The 20,499-nt window shown below is 46.2% G+C and overlaps 1 protein-coding gene across 1 annotated transcript in view; it reads right to left on the bottom strand.

The window, feature by feature from the left end:
* Nucleotides 1-859: 859 nt before the first annotated feature.
* PPP2R1A (protein phosphatase 2 scaffold subunit Aalpha) overlaps nt 860-20,499 on the bottom strand; it is a 28,309-nt gene continuing 8,669 nt past the window's right edge. Inside the window, exons 2-15 of the mRNA XM_048500164.1 lie at nt 19,774-19,864; nt 14,750-14,850; nt 13,863-14,095; nt 13,576-13,723; nt 13,271-13,426; nt 12,865-12,979; nt 12,672-12,742; nt 11,925-12,059; nt 11,131-11,304; nt 10,544-10,604; nt 7,719-7,873; nt 5,321-5,463; nt 5,045-5,136; nt 860-2,216 (exon numbers count right to left, since the gene is read on the bottom strand). Of these exons, the coding sequence (XP_048356121.1) occupies nt 2,200-2,216; nt 5,045-5,136; nt 5,321-5,463; nt 7,719-7,873; nt 10,544-10,604; nt 11,131-11,304; nt 11,925-12,059; nt 12,672-12,742; nt 12,865-12,979; nt 13,271-13,426; nt 13,576-13,723; nt 13,863-14,095; nt 14,750-14,850; nt 19,774-19,864 (1,692 nt within the window). The 3' untranslated portion in view covers nt 860-2,199. The remainder of the gene's footprint in view (nt 2,217-5,044; nt 5,137-5,320; nt 5,464-7,718; nt 7,874-10,543; nt 10,605-11,130; nt 11,305-11,924; nt 12,060-12,671; nt 12,743-12,864; nt 12,980-13,270; nt 13,427-13,575; nt 13,724-13,862; nt 14,096-14,749; nt 14,851-19,773; nt 19,865-20,499) is intronic.

Genomic DNA, 20,499 nt, shown 5'->3' with positions numbered 1-20,499 from the left:
ACCTGTGCTCTAGAGCATAGCTGGATTCATTGTTTAATACATAAACTTTTAATAGATATAATTTTCCAGCATGGGTCGCTGGTTATTAATAATGTGTTCAGCCAGTTTGAGCTGAGTGCTATATTTTAATGTTCTAAGCTTGTTGTAACCCGCCCAGAGCCCTTCGGGGATTGGGCAGGGTTTAAAACCAATAAATCAATAAAATAAATCAATAAACTGTCTTCTGCTGGTGTGTCCGGCACTCTAAGCCCATCAATAAGGCTGAGAGGAACTTTGCTCTGGACCCGTTATGAAGGGGTCAATAATATAGAACATGGTGTACAGTTTCTGCAGTTTTCAGCACGCAGATGCAAAAACGCTCACAATGGGGTGTTTTGGAGCCTCTTCCATCCCTCAAAGCGGAAGGAAGCATACTGCATCTGGTCAAAGTGATGGCACATCAGTGCTCCGGTTCAGAGAGAGCAAACAAATATCTGGCCACGCCTAGGCGGCTGTATGGGATGCCAAGGGAGAGGGGAGGGCAGAACTTTTTTTGCATGAGCCATCAATTCCTGATGTTCTAATTCAAAAAGTCTAGATTTTATAGTGGAGAACATCTCGTTGGGAGGCAGGATGGCTATAACATCGGGAGGCAGGCCCAAGGCACGGAGTTTTGCTTCTATGTGGGCCCACCATTCAGTGGCATGCAGAAAAGTTAAGGCCTGGGCAGTGAGGCTTATGTCCTCATGCCTGAAGCAAAGCTAGATCCAGTGCTTGAACGTTATACACTAAGCCCTGGTCTCCAGAAGATACACAACGCTTGCTCATTTCTCAAAGCGCCATTACTGCCGCCACACACAGAATGGGCAAGACACCAAACAGTGGTCGAGCATTTTATTAATTGTAGATAGAACAAAAACAAGTGGATATACACACACACACAAAAATCCAACAAATGTAAAATGACGTGCCACTAACAGGTCAGATGGGGCGGTGGGCGTTAGATGTGTTATAGCGCACCCTCTTGGCCAGTGTGAGAACCACAGAGGCAGCCGCCGCCAACTTAAAACGGAGGGAATGGGGAGAGAATCAGGGGGAGGTGAACAGGGGGAGGTGGGGAGGAGAAAACAGGTCAAATTAATTGTTTACAGTCACATGATAGAAACAGGGCATTCTCGCTGTGTCATTACGATTCACTGCCCGAGTCCCCCTCGTGTTCCCAAAATGACTGAAGATGCCATAGAGTCAACCCCACGGCCCCGTTCCGGGAAGGGTTAAGCTGTAGCCCTTGGCTAAACCAAATACACGTTTGTTTTAAACGCCTCCCCCCCACCCAAAATACCTGAGCCTGGGTTTATACCCTCTGCCCAAGTTCAGTGTTGAACTGGGTGTCGAATTCAAGACACCCCCCTCTTTCCTTCACAAAGGATTCGAACGCTTTAGGACTGATGCGGGGGCATAAGCGGCTTCACACTGCGAGATGGACGAATGCCAGGGAGAGCGTGATGTTAAGAGAGTTTAGTCAATAGGAGATCAAATTAACTAAGAACAGGGGGGGTAGCGTCTGCTGCGTTAGATTCCAAATGGCGTTTAGCTAATGAGCATACCAGGTCCTTTTTCATCTTCTCCCCGATCAACTGCTGCTCAAACACGGGATGGAGAAACAAGGGGCTGGGGGGTCTCGTCGAATTGGAGGGAGTCGCGCAAGACAGACGCTGGTGACTCCGGCACTGACCGTCAGGGGAAAGGCCTGGATCGAGATCCCATGCTATGCAGCGGACTGCAGTCGCGCCTCATGCAAACTACGGCCAAAAAGGCAGCTCTTGCTTCTGTTCCGTAAAGAGGGGGCTCATGATTGAACAAGGCAAGCGTGGCTTTCCAGGGCTGTCTTGCCTCTTATGAGAGCCTCATTAGGGAGCAGAAAGAATGTTATTTGCGGCTTCCCAAGTAAGGACACTGAAAAAAAAACCCCGAACCTGTCTAGATGGGGAACAGGGGAGAGATTATATCAGCTGCCCGGGAAGATCTGAGAAGAGGGAGCTAAGAGTAAAAGAGGAAGACGGGCCCAGACGAAGGGACTGCAGGACGATATCATCATGCAGATCTGGGGAAGGGGGGGTGGAGAGTTGGTTATACACATGCAGGGAAAACTTGGGGGGCGGGGGGAGATCGGTCCAACGGTGTCCAAGTTGAAGAGACAACAGCGCCAGGTCCCAGAGCTCAAGCCAGTGACAGAACTGCAGGGGGAGACAACACAGGGAGGAAGAGGTTAGATTTCATAAGCTGCTCATCCAATGACCCCCTGTCTCCTTGAACCATCTTTTCTGCAGACCGGGATTCTTCCCTTGTACACAAAGAATCCTGGCACAGAACACTCATCAGGCACAACCGAAACATCTGTAGAGCTGACAACGGAACCAGAGGTGGACTCCAGCCCACCAGAAAAGACAACGCCGTAAATTTGCCCACCAATAAAAAAACCAACAACCAATAACACTTTCTTTGGGATGTGACAAACTAACATGGCCACTCCACTGGAAATTGGAAAAACGGGCAGGTCTGGAGTTCAGACAGCCCCGCAGACGTGAGGAAGGTTTCGTCTTGATTGCTTGTCTGCGGGTGGTCGCGGAAGGTGGCTTGCACGCATGAGTGAATCACGGAAAGATCAAAAGGCACGAACTTCCCCACTGTCTCGAACAGAAGCTATTTCAGTGGAGCACATTTGCACTTTCTGCTACATCATGTTATGGACCGGCATCTATAAACTGAGCCTGGTGAGTCACCTCAAACATTGGAACAGGGGTGGGCAACCTTTCCTGAATGAAAGTACAAACGTCAAAACTCGAGAGCAAGAGATCAATAAAAAACGGGTCTAAAAAAGCCCACCCGCACAACTGAATAGATACCAGTTTAACATGATGGATTAATCCATTTGTCAATTATCAGTAATCTGTGCAGTTTCCACAGCCCAAACACCAATTGTTGTGAGTCTGTTATTAGGAAGTGACATGCTTGAGATTTCACAATAACACATAATCAACAAACCCAGAAAATGTTCTTTTAATGCCCTGGTGTCAGTCTGTGCCAATTGTACAAAGTTTGGGTACAAGCATGGGGTCATTACTGACCCATGCGGCAACATCACATCATATGCTGTGGGGGTGGGGGGGGGGGAGGAATTAGGACTAATAAAAGGTAACATTTATTCCCACAATGTGTGATCGGTGTTTAGAATATGCTGCCGCAGGAGGTGGTGATGGCCCCTAACCTGGATAGCTTTAAAAGGGGCTTGGACAGATTTATGGAGGGGAAGTCGATCTATGGCTCCCAATCTTGATCCTCCTTGATCTGAGACTGCAAATGCCTCAGCAGACCAGGTGCTCGGGAGCAGCAGCAGCAGCAGGCCATTGATTTCACATCCTGCACGTGAGCTCCCAAAGGCACCTGGTGAGCCACTGCGAGTGCTGGACTAGATGGACTCTGGTCTGATCCAGCAGGCTCTTTCTTATGTTCTTAACATTTACTAGGTGAGATATGTTTACAGGGTGGCTTGCCCTTGCCTTCCTCAGTTGTCTACACTTTACCCCCAGCGAGTTGAGTGCTCATTTTTTCAACCACAGCAGCATGGAAGGCGGATAACCGTGGGGAAGTCAAAAAGCCTCCCAGCCACAGAAAAAGCTCAATGGGCTGCACCGAACTTACGCCAGCCAAAAGGCTGGTTTAAGGGTGGACTGCGGCCTTCCAGCATTGATGCTGACAATGGTCAAAAGGGAGCTGACAAACACTTGCTCCGCCCCCAACCCCAATCTCATTACACCGGCGGGGGAGGAGATGCTGGGATGCAGGCGCAACATTCAGCACCATGTTCCAGCACTGAGGGGAGGGGGGGCACAGCAGCCACACACAGGTAAAGCCACCTCTCTGCCCAGGTAAGTGTCCCAGGGAGGGCTAATTCGCTGGTGAGGTGACACACCACTTCCTGGAGCAGACTTTGGGCAGGGCTCTGAGTCAACTTTGCGCTGGCTACCTGAAACCGACTTCTGTTGTGATCAGACTCGGGTCGTGAACAGAGCTTGAACTGCAAAACAGCTTACCACGCTGCGCCACGGGACTCTGGCTTTGATTACTGACGCCTGCCCCTCTCTGCCATTTTGTTTCCTGAAAAGCATTCCCAAGCAGTCTTTAACTCCCATGAAAATGTTTCCTGGCAATTCCATTCACATATCAGTTCTTCGAGCATCCTACCAACCCCTTCAATACACCTTAGAGATTACATTTTCTTCCTTCCTTCCTTTTTTAAAAAGAGCCACAGATTGCTGACAACCAGATTAGAGCAATGTGTACACCAGACTGTCATGATATGTAAAAAAAAAAAGGTTCACAAAAGGGTCATTTTCTAGTCAGCAGAAGTTTGTCCAACTCAAAGGCCGGAGACAGTCAATCTAGGGACAAGAAGTGGCTACAGTTGACCTTTAACATGATTGGTGAGTTCAACTGTGACTCGAGGCTGTTGCCGGGGTGGGGGAAAAGTATCCTTGTTGGATGTATAAGCAATGCATTGTATACGCTAAGTTCAGAGTCTGAGTCTGAGTTCAGAGTGTTAAGTTCTGTGTGTGTTCACTGTGTTCTTGCTGAAGAGTTCTGTATAGTCTTATAGTCTTGCATAGCATAACCTTGCAACTGCTAAAGTAAAACCTTCGTATGGAAAGAACATCTTGAGTGGAGAGTATTCTTTTCCAAGAGTGGTAGGAGGCTGCAATGAGTGCAAGAAGACTAACAGGCCTTCTCATCTTACCAGAGTAGCTCCGCTTTAAACTCTGCTGATACAGACTGACCAGGATAGGAATCTGCAACCCCCCTCAACCTCCCAGCTGGCTCTTGTAGGTCCAGAGACAACCCTATGCTCTGCTACTGTCGCAGCTTCTACCCCAAAGGTGATTTGTGCCAGCCAAAGCTAGGGACAGAGGGAAGGAGGGACCGCCTCTGCTTTGGAGGCCCTTCCCCCAGCACACAAACAAGGGCTTCCCAGGCAGAATGACAAAGGGGAAAGCTATTTCCAACTCACCAGACAGTGCCTCCTGGGCAAAATATTTAACGTCCACATCGGGGTCCTGCGTTAGTTTTTCCAGCACTGGCTTCACCTCATTCTGAAGGGTGCTGCCAGGGGTAAGAGAAGCCGGGGATGAGCAGAAGGCAAGGCCAGATTTTCCAACAATATATCCAAAGGCTTCAGTGCTGCCTCCCACCCCCATCCCCAAGTTCCCTCCCAGATTAAAAAAAATGTTCAAGATGGCTGTGTGGAAACAACCCAGCTCGATGGTACCCAGCTGATCCCCGGTACCTGTTGTCCAAGATTGGTCCTATTTTCTGCAGGGACTTGGCCACGTTGAAGCGGACGTTGGCCACGGCGTCGCCCGCCATCCGCAACACGGTGGGCAGCATGTGCTTGGTGGTGATCTCCTGCCCGCAAACCTCCGACAGCACCTGGCAGGGAAAAGGATTGTGGGACTTGGATACCAAATCTGCCCAGACCGGGGACACGGGGGAATGTGTAAGGCTGAACACACTCAAACAAAGCAGCTTAAAAAGGAAGACCTTTATTGACTTATGTTGCCCTAGGTACAGGGTGCTGGAACTGAGGATCTGTGTCCTCAGTTCCAGTATTTAAACTATTTACAAAAACAGACAGCAACTAACCAGCTTTTCCCCTCCTCCCAGCTCCTGGTCTCCCATTGGTTCTGAAGCTCTGGTGGAATGTAGCTTCTCAGTTAGTTTTTCCGCACTTTTTCGAAAAAGGCGGGAACTGGTGCATGTTGGGAGTTGTAGTCCTGACAGAATGGGCCTTCTGACTTTTGAAAGCTTCCCTCTAAGCGGTTTCCCCCCACTGCTCTCGTCTCACAAGACCCGGGCCAGAGTTGCCCGTGAGCTATTCCAACAGTCACCGGGGCACGTTAACCAGGATGCCTTCGAGATCCCTGGAGAAGTTAACATGGAGGGCAGAGGCAGGCCTTCCAAGAAGATTTGTGAAAGAACCATTCAGGAAAGGGAGCCAGAGAAGCAATCCATGGATTCTCTATTCAGATGCCTGCAAAACATCCCCCGACAGGCCTTTCAAGAAGAAATCCCAATGCAGAATGGCTTTGGTGTTTTCTCTTTTTTTAAAAGAAATAATTAAATTGTCACTGGTTGAACACTATAACTATTTAATTTTTTGTTGGTTATAAGCAACTACTGTAACTTTTGAAAAACCTTGACCTGCCTTTGTAAGTATTTTCATGTTTTGGAATTTAGTTTCACATGTAAATTGTAATTCTTTGTAACAAGTCTTTATTTTGTTTCCTTTCAGAACAGCCTTGAAGTATTACGAGGCCAGTTACCTATCTAGAATCTGGCTAGCAGTTATCTTTGTGTTACGATTATACTGCTGTGCCATTCTAAACTGTATACAAATTGCTTTTTTCATTACTCCAGTGGGAGAGATGTAATAATTTTTTCCAAAACATCTGGTTATTGTGTTGTAAAATTATTTTGGTTACTTATAAGTAAATTGAAGTATAGTTATTGTAGCCTGGTTGGTACAAGTTTTCTTCTTTTCACCATCACAAATGGCTCAATCTAGCACCAAAAAGAGGAAAAGAAGAACGCAACCAAATCATTACAGAAAACCCCAATGGCTGAGCTGAAAGCTGATAAAATCTATACCAAAAATAAACATATTTATTATATAAGAAGAAGAGTTTGGATTTATATCCCCCCTTTCTCTCCTGTAGGAGACTCAAAGGGGCTTACAATCTCCTTTCCCTTATCCCCTCACAACAAACACCCTCACAACAACACACTCCGAAGAGTTGTGACTACTAGCCCAAGGTCATCCAGCTGACATGTGTTGGAGTACACAAGGAAATCTGATTCACCAGAGAAGCCTCCACAACTCAAGTGGCAGAGTGGGGAATCAAACCCGGTTCCCCAGATTAGAGTGCACCTGCTCTTAACCACTACAGCACAAGGCCTAAGTTTCAGGCTACACTTTTAAAAGTCAGGGGAAATTTCCAGCGACCAACAAAGGGCCACATGCATTTCAACTTGTTCAGCCTTCCTCGGTGGCCATACATCCGGAAATAGACCTTAAAGATAATATTATATATTAATGAAAAACTTTTCTGTTCCTTGTGGCCAGGTGTATTCTTGTAACCAAAATCATGGATGTGGCACCATTATGACTGGCTCACACTTCACTCGACAATTACCCATGTTTCCGGATGTGTGACATCAGAGACGCGGTAAAACATAATATGGCACGCATATGCTCCTTTGTGGGTCACTGAGATAACGGAGATAAGTACAACATTTGTTTCTAGCAGACTACATAACTCAGTACTATTGAGGAAAGATGAAATATGCCACCTGGACAGGGTTTATTAGTGGTAGGGGGTTTGGAACAGGGGACTTCTCACTGGGGGATGCTCTCCCTGTACTCAGCTGTGTGGGTCCCCAAAGATGTCCTCCAGATCTAACGAGGCAAGTTTCCTTTCCAACAACTAGGAGACATTTTTTTAAAAAAAGAAAGATCCAAAACTTGGGATGTAACACTCCCCTCTGGGTTGCCGTCAGAAGAAAAGTAATTTGATTCAAATTAGTTTAATTCATTTCAACAGTATGAGATTGTCCTTCTGGGACGCAGATCGGACAATTCCCTGGGGGATAGGAGCCCCCTCAACCTTCTCCCCAGCCCGACTCACATTGATGCAGAAGAGGGTGGTCATGCGATGCAGATAGTTGGGGTCGTTCGACATGGCCAGCACTTTAGGGATGATAGTGGCGTGGGCCCAATCCTTGCCAAACTTCTCCACCAGCTTCTTGAGGTTGCTGGTCGCTGCCTCTCGGATGGCATAGACTGGGGGCAAAAGACAAGCAGAGTTGAGGCACGAGTTGGCTGGGTAGGTTAATGCCAACCATATTCTGTGGGAGGGTTGTGCCCGATGGGGACTCCAAAGGAATATCTGCCTTTGTTGCCCTTTAAAGATTTCTTGAATGAAATGTATATAAGGCAGGCACCTATTGAACAGAACAATCAGCTTTCCTTGTAGAATGAGAATGTTACAGTGAGCCTGCTATTTTAGTCTTAATAACTACTTAAGCTCCCAGTTCCCAAAGGCATCTGGTGGGCCCCTGCGAGTAGCAGAGTGCTGGACTAGATGGACTCTGGTCTGATCCAGCAGGCTTGTTCTTATGTTCTTACTTTGAGGAATTTTTAAAAATAAAAATCATGTATTAATTCTAAAAACATTTTTTGTTTGATCCACAGAAGCGGTTCCTTGGAATAAATCTACATGAATGTATGCAGCACAGTCCAAAATCGAACAACAAGAAAGGCATTATTGACTTCAATAGAAGCAATTAGTGGAAAGTCTTCATTGATGGCATCAGAAACGGAAAAAAACAACAACCTGTGATTGGTAAACAACAGCTGCAAGCAGTAGTCAATCAACTAGATCATTTTTAAAATTAAATGAAAATTTCATACAGATTTCTAACAATATCATTCAACAACGATTGCATTTTAATTCCCCTTAAAGTAAATGTTTCTTTCATCTGTTTAGTCTCCAGGTTGGGTCCAGAGAAAGATACTTCAAACAACTTAAATAACAACAGTTCCAATATAGTATAGTATCATGTAGCAAATTTTATCCTCCTCCTTATAGAGGTCTTTTGCAGTAGTCTTGGTAGTCTTAGTAAGAACACAGGTTGGGTTTTTTTCCCCGTTTCTGATGCCATCAATGAAGACTTTCCACTAATTGCTTCTATTGAAGTCAATAATGCCTTTCTTGTTATTAGATTTTGAACTGTGCTGCATACATTCATGTAGATTTGGATGCTCACAACTGCCCTACAAATACTGTTTACAAGTAATTTATAGATTGGTCCGGTATTATTTTTGTTGACTTAAGTAAATCTGGTGAAAGGCAACTACTGTTTTATATATGCTCCTAAATCATGCTTTGGGACCGCGGCATCTTGATTCTCTACGATTTCCTGCCGCATGAGAATTCCAAGCGGGAGGAAGAGAAGAAGAAAAGTTTGGATTTATACCCCACCTTCCTCTCCTGTAAGAAGACTCGGCTTACAACAGACACCTTGTGAGGCAGGTGGGGCTGAGAGAGTGCCAAAGAACTGTGACTGGCCCAAGGTCACCCAGCAGAAATGCAGGAGTGTGGAAACCCATCGGGTTCACCAGATAAGCCTCTGCCACTCAGGTGGAGGAGTGGGGAATCAAACCCGGTTCTCCGGATTAGAATCCACTTGCTCTTAACCACTACCCCACGTTGGCTCTCAATGCAGGGAGGAATATGAGGACAGCAGATTCTGAGAGCTTCACCGGCAGGTTTCAGTCGTGTCAGATTCAGAATGGCTTTTGCTGTTGTGTAGCGGGCCCAAAAGAGAAATATTTGGAACTGACAAAGGTGCACAGTATGCCATGAGAGAAAGTTGATTTACTGATTAAATTGAAGGAAACTGACACAACTTGCTAGACCGGAAATAAGACCCAGATTTTGTTTACCAACAAGCTTCAGATTCTCCTTCTTTCAATAGGCAACTGATGATTTCAGTCAGCCAGGTGCTTGGCTCATTCCCAGTGATTCATTTCTAATAAGATTTGCCCTTTATACCAGCAGCATGGAGGATCATTCTATCGCATTTCTGCTGCTCTTGGACCACTGGTTTCGAGCTGCGTTGCACTGTATGCTATATTTATAGCCAATGGCAGCTTTTACTGATTCGGTTTTTATTTTTACGGTGTGTTTCCATGTGTTGCGAGCTGCCTCAAGCGGACATCTGGAAAGGAAGTCACTTATTTTGGGAGAATTTATGAAGTATTTTGGCAGCGTTAAAGCTGAACACACAATCGGCCAGATGACTCAAAACAAATGAACACGAACGCCTTTAATCAGTGGACATCCTTTGCTGAAAACGCACTCTGATTTAATGTTCTCAACTGCCATGGAAACAAACTGGATTCCTCGTTACGCCATTACAGAAGGCGGCCATTAACCCGTGCTTAATTGCTTCGGTGGCTGGAGAACGATATCCTCTTTTAGAACATGAAAACAGTCTCGGTGTCTTTTACTCCTGTGTTAAAAAGCCTAAATGAGTCAATGCCCTCTGCTGGGAAAAGAAACGTTCACAAAGAAACCACCTGACAAAAGAAGCTTTGAAATATCCTTTCAAGCTGTGGCTTTGCTAATCAGACATAAAAACACTGGTAGTCTTAAGGACTCAGGCCTTGAGCCAAAGAACCACTTTAATGCACAAGCCACTGCTGAGCGATGCCCACTCCTACAGTTAATTATGCCAGACTTTGTAAAGCCAAGGTATTAGTTCTCTTGTGCCATCTGTGCCCAGATTTCGGTACTCTACCCTCCTCTGTTCCAGAGGACTGCAAATGCATTACCTATTTGGTAAGCAGAATGTCGCAAGACCCAAAACTATTAATTTTGGAGGGGGTGGGAAATCAGCAAGGAAGGAAATGACATGGACTAAAATTACATTTTAATGAGACCCTTACCGTGATCCACCAGCCAGGCCATGCAAAGGGAGTTCAGCTTTTCATCAAAGAATTCTACACCCTATGGAGGGAAATGGCGATAAGCTCAATGCGAACTTCCAGCAGTATCAAATACAGGCATTCCCACCTGCAGAGATATACACTTTGGCTCAAATGGGCAGCTTAAGGAAAACAAGTACAGCTGACACCCCCAGAAAATTGGCTGAATATCCAGAACAGGTGATGCTGCCTTACACCAAACAAGACCCTTTCTGTCCAGCTGTGCCTGTTCAGACCAGAAGCGTCTCTCTGGTGTCTCAGGAAAAGTTCCGTCTCAGGATATACTACCCGATCTTTTTGTTTTCAATAACTGGAGATGCCAGAGATTGAACCCAGGACCTTCTGAATGTAAAAAGCAGACACATTGTCACTTGGCCACAATCCCTCCTATGCAGCAGGGTCGCCAGATTCCCGCCGTGCGTCAGAAGCAGAACAAGATGGATACTTTCACTAGTTCTGAGAAACGATCACAGGTCGCTTTGTCCCAGGAACTTGCCGGCCGCTCCGTACTCCAGCCTGCCTCTGCTCACAGCCAAAAGAGCACTTACCAGCTGCCCAGCCAACAGGGGCATGTACTCAATGATGGCCAGCCGCACCCGCCACTTGGCATCTTCTGCCAACTCCACGATGGCGGGAAGCAGGGACTGGGAAAGCTGCCGGATGCCGATCACTTCATTCACGCAGTCCAGGTTGGAGATAATGTTGAGTCGGACTTCAGGGCACTGCGGAAAGAGGGGAAACAGCTGAGACGAGTTTGCCCCGCTGCATAGCGTAGCGGTTAAGAGTGGTGGACTCTTATTTATCTGGAGAACTGGGGTTTATCTGGAGAACTGGGGTTGAATCTACACTCCTTGAGATGAGTGGTGGTCTCTAATCTGGTGGATCAAGTTTGATTCCTGACACCCCCAAATGAAAACTGCTGGGTGATCATGAGCCAGGCACAGTGTTCTCAGAACTCTCTCAGCCCCACCTACCTCACAAGGTGCTTGTTGTGGGGAGAGGAAGGGAAAATGACTGTAAACTACTTTGAGACTCTTTAAAGATAGAAAAAAGCAGGGTACATAGACCAACCCTTGACAGACAGCGTGGTATAGTGGTTAAGAGCAAGTGGACTCTAATCTGGAGAACCAGGTTTGATTCCCCTCTCCTCCACATGAGCAGCGGACTCTTATCTGGTGAACCAGATCTGCTTCCCTGCTCCTCCACATGAAGCCTGCTGGGTGACCTTGGGCTAGTCATAGTTTGTTCAGGAAAAGTGCAACATCCCTGGAAGGCAGGTATTCAAACTGGTGAAAAAGAATTGTGGCTCCCTAGAAAGGAGCGAAGGAAAAGGAGGACTCACCTCGTCTTTCAGCTGAGCCAGGAAGAGAGGCAGGAGGTGCTCGATTGTGTTGTCCTTGCCCAAGATGGGCGACAGGCCCATGATCACAGATGCCAGAGCGGACTTGACGTGCTGATTGGCATCCGACACCAGTTCCTGGATGACACGAGAAACAGTTTTCAAATAAGATGCAGTAGCCGGATGAAAGCGCCTCCCTAGCACTGTTCAGCATACCTATCAGGTTTCTTGGTCTTCCGCATAGTAAGTCAGACAGGAGGAATGCCACCCGATGGATTGTGGGTAGCCACAGAAGGTTGCAACAAACAACTCGCTTTCCCTCCCCCATTCACAGACACACTAAGGAAATTCATATCCTGCAAACACCCACGTGCCTTTCGAGAATGCCTCTCAGTCACCAAACTTGGATATTTTAAAGCACTTCTACAGTGGAACAGAAACGCTTGTCAAGCTAAAGAGCGCAGGAGCATGCGTGCATGCAAACGATGACTGACTGGCACCCCCAGAAGTCAGCTAAGTTTCCTAAACGCTCCTGCAGCTCTTGGCTCAACCAAGGTCTTGGCCAGAAGCCATTAGAAAGCCCCTTCCTTCTTCCTCCACCGTTCGGCTCTGCTTGTTTTTTAAAAAGTGCCTGAATTCAGCAATGTCACAAGTCATTAACACCTTTGCAGGACTGATTCAGAGGACCAGCCAATGTTGATCGGAACAAGGGAAAAAGTGCACCAGGGAAGTTGTTGGAGCAACACGCACCTTGATGCAGGGCAAGATCTGGGTCATGATGACGTTCTCGCGGCAGTCCGGAGACAAGTTCTCGCAGAACTCTAAAATGAGAGCAGGAGAAATGGTCATCGTGCCAGCAAAGCATGGCGAACGGGAAAAAGCAAAGGTGGCTGACTGGGATCAACCTGCACCATTAGGTCTCTGAGCCATGGCCAGGACAGACCTTTGACTTTATGGGATGCAGCAGCGCGCACTTCAGCTTCACAGTCTTTCATGAGGTTCTGGAAGGCTGGGACTAAATCAGTCTTGGTGATTTCTGGTCCAACTGCTTTCTGAAGCTGTGGGCGAGAGAAGAAAAGCTGATAGGAACTGTCAAAAGGAATCTAGAGCTGGCCGACATATCTCTGGTAGAAGATGAAGCATGCAGCCAAGTATCAATGCAAATATTGGAAAAACCCAGTTCCAAGTGTTGCCAGGTTTCCAAACGCATCCACACTTACCTACAACAACAACAACCTTTATTTGGCATTAAAAAATAGGTTCTAGAGAGTTGCCAGACATTTTTGAAATACAAATCAAGAGTACATTCAAAGTGCAGACAGGAAGACTGTATATAGCAGTATACTTACCTCTGTGAACTTGTCAGCCACCATGTAACGGACCCTCCAAGATTTGTCTTCTGCAGCTTGCCGTAACGTGGGCATCACCAAGGACTCCAGATCCTCCTGGGGCAGGAGCTGAGCAATGTTAACACAGGCCTCCACAGCCAACAAGCGCACTGAGTCCTATGTAAGAGACGCAACAGAAGATCATAGAAGCTTTTATTTGTGCACAGCAGGAAATTAGTCCCCAGACCCTCCATTTTATCTTTATCCCCCCACTCAGCCTCCTAAATGCCATTGCATCCCACTAGATCGAGCTGTGCTACACAGACCTGCTCATCAGAGGCCAAGTTAGAAAACATGGGGATGATTTCGCTCTTGACATGTTCCAGCTCCAAGACCTTAGCAAATTCCCCCAGTTTGGAGGCTGCGGCTCGCCTCACCATGGGAGTGTCATCTGAGCACAAATTCCGGAAATACCTGCGGGAAGAGCGACAGAGCTACAAGCATCTGGGAAACATGACCCCATTCAAGAACCATGCCTTGCCCATAGTCGTACGAGACTAGACCAACAGACCCCCCCACCCCAGCCTTTATCGCAAGACACCACCACACTTACTGTCGGAGCTCAGCTTTGACTGAACTGGACACTCGGGGGTAACAGACACTGAAGAGGCCACATGCTGAGGTGCGGGAGGTGAACCAGTCACCACCGGCTAGGCGCTTTACCAAGGGTACAAAGTGGGCCTCGAGGTCAGACGGAGAGTGTTCGTGGGAGGTGGCTCGCAGGGACTCCACTGCCTTGTCCCGTACCACCGTCTCCTCAACTGTGGCAAGGCTCTCCAGGGGCGGCTGTGGGAGAGAGCACTGACTGAGTACGCAAAGAAAGGGAGGACAGCGATTCTACCGCTTGTTGTACCAAACGCTTACATCCAATAGTCCCTCTAATTGTGGCAGGGAACTGAATAAAAGTTCCCCACCACTGAGTGGCAAAGAGTCGTCAGCAAGAGCTCCCCCTGTTGGTGGGCTGCCCAATCTGCAGAGGACCAATATGGTTCTGTGCGGCTGCGTGATTACACTGAATGTTGCTTATATCCAATGAGTGGCAAAAAACCCTTCTCGTGACTCAATATGATTTGCATACAAAACCAACCCCAGGCTGAGACATCCTGGGCTAATTTGGTCATCAGTGTGGGCCCGGTGGGAACCAGTGGTTCTGCATGCAGAAAAGCCCAAGTTCAACCATCAGCATTTACGACTAAAGATCTCAGCTCTGAGCACGTGCAAGACGACACTGGCTGTGCAAGTTTTTGACGTATCTCAGGCGGCAGGTGTTGGGAATGACCAATCATTGCTTCCGACACTGGGCAGTTTCTGCCATTCACAGCAGACCACGCACACCAAGCTCCGCGGATCATGGCCTGAGCTGTTGCTAGACAAATTTGTATGTTGCCACACTAGAGCTTGTAAAAAAGTGTTTCTTATTAAAAAGGGTCCATGAATTACCAGCAAGCAGTGGACATATTCAGGGCCCCCAACGAGAGCAGTGAAGGTTCCCAGCTGTTCAGCCAAAGCAAGAAGCACTTCATCTTCATCATAGATGGTGTCTGCAAGAGAAAGATGGCAACAAGAGGTTTAGGGAGCGCCCCATCAAAGCAAAAGAGAAGGGCAACAGAACTCATAAACAAACCACCTTGTAGCTGTCAATTAACAGTAACTGGTATTGAATCTTGAAAAAAAACCCGCTGTTGGACACTTTTAAGTGCTTCAATATATTTAGGGGGCTACCTGGGGGAATATTTAGTACGTATCAGAGCAGTGATGTTGTTATATGTATAATTTACTATGGAACTCCACAGACTTTTGAAGAGATCTGGTCAAAAACTGAGAACAGATCAGCTGTTGGGTTTTTTGCTTGGTACTTTTACACTGAGATAAGAGTTTCTATGATATTGTCAAGATGCAAGTTGCATCTAGGCTTAATTAGACTGTTAAGTTGTGAGTGTCGTCTAAGGATTGTGTGTTTCACGACTGTTCTACATGTTATGTTTATGAAGAACAGACGAGAGTTTGGTAGATACCTTGAGTGTCCAGCAAAGCCGGTTAGCCGACAGGTGCGAGGTGATTTACGTTTATGACTAGAGAGGAGGGCATCCCATAGTTCCTATGAATGTGGGAATCTCAGCACCATTTTTTGTCACGTCCTGGCTTTGCTTTTTCGGAATGGAGCAAATGTTGTGAGACAGCAGAATTCTTATTGGGGTAAGAAATAGAAATAGAACAGAATGGGTCTTTCAGGAAAAAAGCATCCATCTGTTATATTGTTAACAGTATTTAAAATGTGTCAAACCACATATTGCCAGTGGGCTGCCCAATCTGATTTTCAGGCTGAAATGAACCAATTATTGAAATGTTATTTCCAGGTGCTTGAAATGCTTATGGTCTGGTTTATTAGATTTATATACCACCCTCCCCCAAAAGGGCTCAGGGCAATGAACAACAGCTACGAAGGGACAATATCAACAGCATAACATTAAATAGCAACCAGCAAAAACGTAACCCCAATGAACATAGAATAAATAACATAGCATGATAACATATCATTCTAAAGACAATAAATGTAACATTTTAAACCTAGAATTATAACAAACGAGCATCAGCATTATAGCATCATAACATCACATAACAGTATCAGTCGTTATAATTATCTAACGCGTCTTTTTAGTATTCAGCACACGTTTTCGCAAGTCTTAGAGTATACCCATCATTAAACCAAATCGACAAGCGTGGTACTGAAGTCTTCGATTCGATAGCCTTTATTGGCATACAAAACAGACTAATTTAAAATACAGTTAAAATGGTAACGATAACTTCACATTGGTCAAGAATTTAGTTTACAGACCTCGGCCAGAAACTTTGCCACTGCGAGACAACCATTAAAATCATTACAGTTTAAAAGAATAGTTACTTTGTCTGGCTCTGGGTGGGCCTTGATAGGATCAATAACCTGAGTTAATAAACTGGATCTTGGTTCCTGATATGGGCAGTGGAGAAGGATATGCAGAATAGAATCCAGTTGCCCCGGGTTGCAGGAACATAGCCTCTTATCGCTCGGTAAGCCCTTGAATCTTCCTCTATGGAGCGGGGATAGCATAATGTTGAATCTAGCCAGCATGTAGGCTCGTCTATGAATGGGATTGGTAAGCGCTGCCAAATAATAAGCTGGGTTTCCCTGTACAAATGGGATTTCCACATTCACTGGCAAGCAGGATTTGTTTGCCAGTCTCTGTAATTTTTGGTAGTCCATTGCTAATAGTCGCTCCTTGGTACTGAAGTCTTCAGGCTTATGGTCTGTGATCGTAATCAAGATCAACTGTTGCCCTCAGGCCTCTAAACAGGGTTCCAGCAAAGGTCCTAGGGGTGTGACATAACAGGCATGACACTGGTGTGAATTTGTACAGCCCCAAAGGAGAGGAGGAGGTTCTCTCTTGATCTGATGGCAACATCAAAGAGCCAGCGTTGTGTAGTGGTAAATGTCAGGCTGGAGTCTGGGAGACCCCCATTTGAATCCCCACTCTACCGTGGAAGCTTGTCGGGTAACTATGCAGAGAATGTTTTCAGCCACTTTGGGTCCCCTTGGGGCATAAATAAAACAAACAAGTGAGGGAATTTGTCACTGCTTTTGTGAAAGGCCTGTTTCGTATTCTGCTATTGCACAGTTGCAGGGAAACTAGGACAACCTAGCCACACACAGTCGTGCGCCACAACACACACACAGATTTGCCATATATTCAATGCAGGATCAGCCCAGGGCATCCTAAAAGGAGAAGAGTTTGGATTTATACCCCACCTTTCTCTCCTGTAAGGAGACTCAAGGTGGCTTACAAATTCCTTTCCCTTCCTCTCCCCACAACAGACACCTTGTGAATCAGGTGGGGCTGAGAGAGTTCCGAAGAACTGTGACTAGGCCAAGGACACTTAGCAGGAATGTAGGTGTGCAGAAACACATCTGGTTTACCAGATAAGCCTCTGCCATTCAGGTGAAGGAGTGGGGAATCAAACCCGGTTCTCCAGATTAGAATCCACCTGCTCTTAACCACTACACCACACTGGCTCTCCAAGACAAGCGTTTGTCCAGCCACTGCTTAAACACCACCAGGTAGGGGGAACATATACACCCAGCAGTAGCGACTGCCTCTAAAAAATGCTCTAGATTAGTCACTTTAAAAGATGGCAAAGTTTCAAATTCACAGCTACAGGTATAGTTTCTGCTACATGAGTAAGTCTGGGGTGGGGGAGGGAGATACACTGACAGCTCACAGATATTTAGTATGCTTGTGACATGCCCTGGTTATTTCCGTTCCATGTTATGGATCAGTTAGCCACCCCAAATCATTTATGCCAGCTGTGCCAATTAACAGCATAAGCATCATTTACAGAGTTTAGGTTCCAGCTGAGGAATCTGGCATTTCAATAATCCATCAATTGGCTCAGGCCAGCGGGATGGACTGCACTCAGTACTGGGCAATTTGCACTGCGTCAAACTAACTTGCCCTCGCCTGACAGCTGAGAAATGGTTTGTAAATCATCTGACTTGGAAAACCCTGAAAAGGCAGTGTCAAATAAACAGCCTAAGCAACCTAGTAAGGGGTTAAATTCACACATGTGACCCAGAGACCATCTGTGGCCTGGGCCAGGGGAATAGGACACAGTGTGCCCTCAGTTGCACGCAGGGGAAAGCAACATGAAAAACTTTGCTCGGAGCAACCAGAGTTTGTCAGATATTGGCTGCTCCTCAACAAGTTGCCAAGGTACTTCAAAATTAGGTTAGGGCATTGTGGTAAATGGTTTGATGAAGCCAAATTTTTGGGACAATTTTGATCAACTGGGAACTACTCCAGATCTTGTCATAGATCCTTTTTTAAAAAAAGCAGGACTCTCTTTGAAATGGCCCAACAGTAAGAATTCTTTACATGTCACAGATATCAAACAAAAGGTCACAGGTATATCTGAAGACTGACTGAATTCACACGTCCTGTCAAATCATAGTCTGAGCTACCTGAGCATCATTTGAGCATATAACCATAAAGAAGAAGAGAAGAAGAGTTTGGATTTATATCCCCCCTTTCTTTCCTATAGGAGACTCTAAGGGGCTTACAATTTCCTTCCCCTTCCCCCCTCACAACAAACACCCTGTGAGGTGGGTGGGGCTGAGAGAACTCCGAAGAACTGTGACTAGCTGAAGGTCACCCAGCTGGCGCGTGTTGGAGTGCACAAGCTAATCTGGTTCACCAGATAAGCCTCCACAGCTCAAGTGGCAGAGCGGGGAATCAAACTCGGTTCTCCAGATTACAGTACACTTGTTCTTAACCACTACACCACGCTGGCTGTTTGATGTGGTCAAGGGGCATGTCAGTCTGCCTTTCATTTTTGTCTTCTTGTCCTTCATAAAAGTTAAGATTCACGGCCCATTTCTGCACCATAGCAATGCTGCAGTTGTGGTCTGCCAATACCTGCACCACACTGAGCCACTGTTAGTATAAACTATGGTCCACAAAATTAAGCATGGCTTTGGAGGTCCAAACAAGGAGTGTGATGTGGACGAGCTGAGAACAGATTTGCTGCATTTTAAAGTGCTGCATTTCAAAGTGTAAACACCACTTGCGAAGAGAACACTTTAGATCCAGGCAAGAGACAGGTAAGGTAATAACCCTTTCCTACGCGTTATTTCCTAACCCCAATTTCTTGCACCCATCACTACAGATGCTACATGACATTGGTACCCATATGGTGCCTGTATGTTCTCCCCGCCCCCGCCCCCCATGGAGCAAACAGGAGCATGGTGGGTTGGTGAGAAGGCATCTGAGACCAGGAAACCGATGACTGAAGGCAGGGTTAACCACTCCCTTGACTCACACCTCAGTCTGGACTGACCCTCTACCCCACCCCAACGCTTACACTAAAAAAATGAACAATCAGTTCACATATACTCCAACATCACATCTAGCTTAGCCCAAAGTTCTCTTACAGTCAGTTACACAACTTTTTCATCTAGACATGACACCTGAATGTTTTACTATGGCTTCAGGAGCCCCATGGCACAGAATGGAAAGCAGCAGGAGTGAAGTCCCAGTTCGATCCCAATGAAAGTCATTTTCAACTAGCTGGCTCCAGGTTGACTCAGCCTGCCAGTAAAATGTGTACCCGTCTCCCTGAGGTTAAAGTGTAGACGACTGGGGAAGGCAGTGGCAAACCACCGTGTAAACATAATCTGCCTAGTAAACATCGTGATATGGCATCATCCCAGCGGTCAGTAATGACCCAGGGCTTTCACAAGGAACTATCTCTACATTTACCTTTAACGTGATGTCTCATATGAGTCTTTGGCACAAAGATTCGGGTTGAAGTATTTCAAACAGAGGTGCAGGATAAGACATTAATGTCAAAACTAATTGGGACTGAAGAGTCTCAGATCCTAAATCCTACTCCCATCTTCCTACATGTGATGCAGTTCTAGGTGTTTTAATTACCTGTGAGGAAAGGTAAAAGCTCACTGCGCGTCCTCTCGACCCCCAGAGCCAGTGCAATAGTGGATAGTTTCTTGATGCTGTTCAGACGAAGCTGAGTAAAGGAAATAAAATTTAAAAGATTCAGTTTTTAAAAAGTAAACTTGCTCACCTTGATTCTAAGAAAAGATGAAACGTAACATCCTAAATAGCAAATTCCAGAGATGTGGCCACCATTCTTCATTTTCATGTTTGTATTTACAAGCCACGTTAAACATGGCAGTCATGTGGACAGCAAAACTACCTGCGAAGGGAACCACGGCTAGTTCACCATGCCAAATTTATCTACCCAGCAGAATATGCACATGAATGATTGTGTGCAAAAAGATCGAGGGACAACGTTGCGTTTGTGAAGTGCTGACAATCACATCTGTCACCGGCGGTACTAAAAAGTGAAGAATCACCCATGGACGCTATCGGCACTCACAACAGTGCCAAGAAGTTTGGCAGTGTGAGCCAGCTTTTGTGGACTCCCTCTGGATAAGATGTGTCGGGAATGATGTGCACATCTTCCTAAACCGCAGCCTGTCGCCAATGCTCCAACAACCTAACCCATTATTGCACGGAGAGAGCACATGCAAGAATTGCAGAACCTCAGATTAACTCTGGAAGAGGGGTGGTATTATCTACTGCCATCCGTTTTATCATCTGGTCTGGCATTGAAATGCCATTGCTTTTAATATTATACCG

The sequence above is a fragment of the Sphaerodactylus townsendi genome, linkage group LG06, assembly GCF_021028975.2.
Source record: "Sphaerodactylus townsendi isolate TG3544 linkage group LG06, MPM_Stown_v2.3, whole genome shotgun sequence".
In the NCBI taxonomy this organism is placed as follows: Eukaryota; Metazoa; Chordata; class Lepidosauria; order Squamata; family Sphaerodactylidae; genus Sphaerodactylus; species Sphaerodactylus townsendi.
The sequence above is the reverse complement of the archived record's forward strand: the minus strand, read 5'-3'. Positions and strand labels throughout refer to the sequence as shown.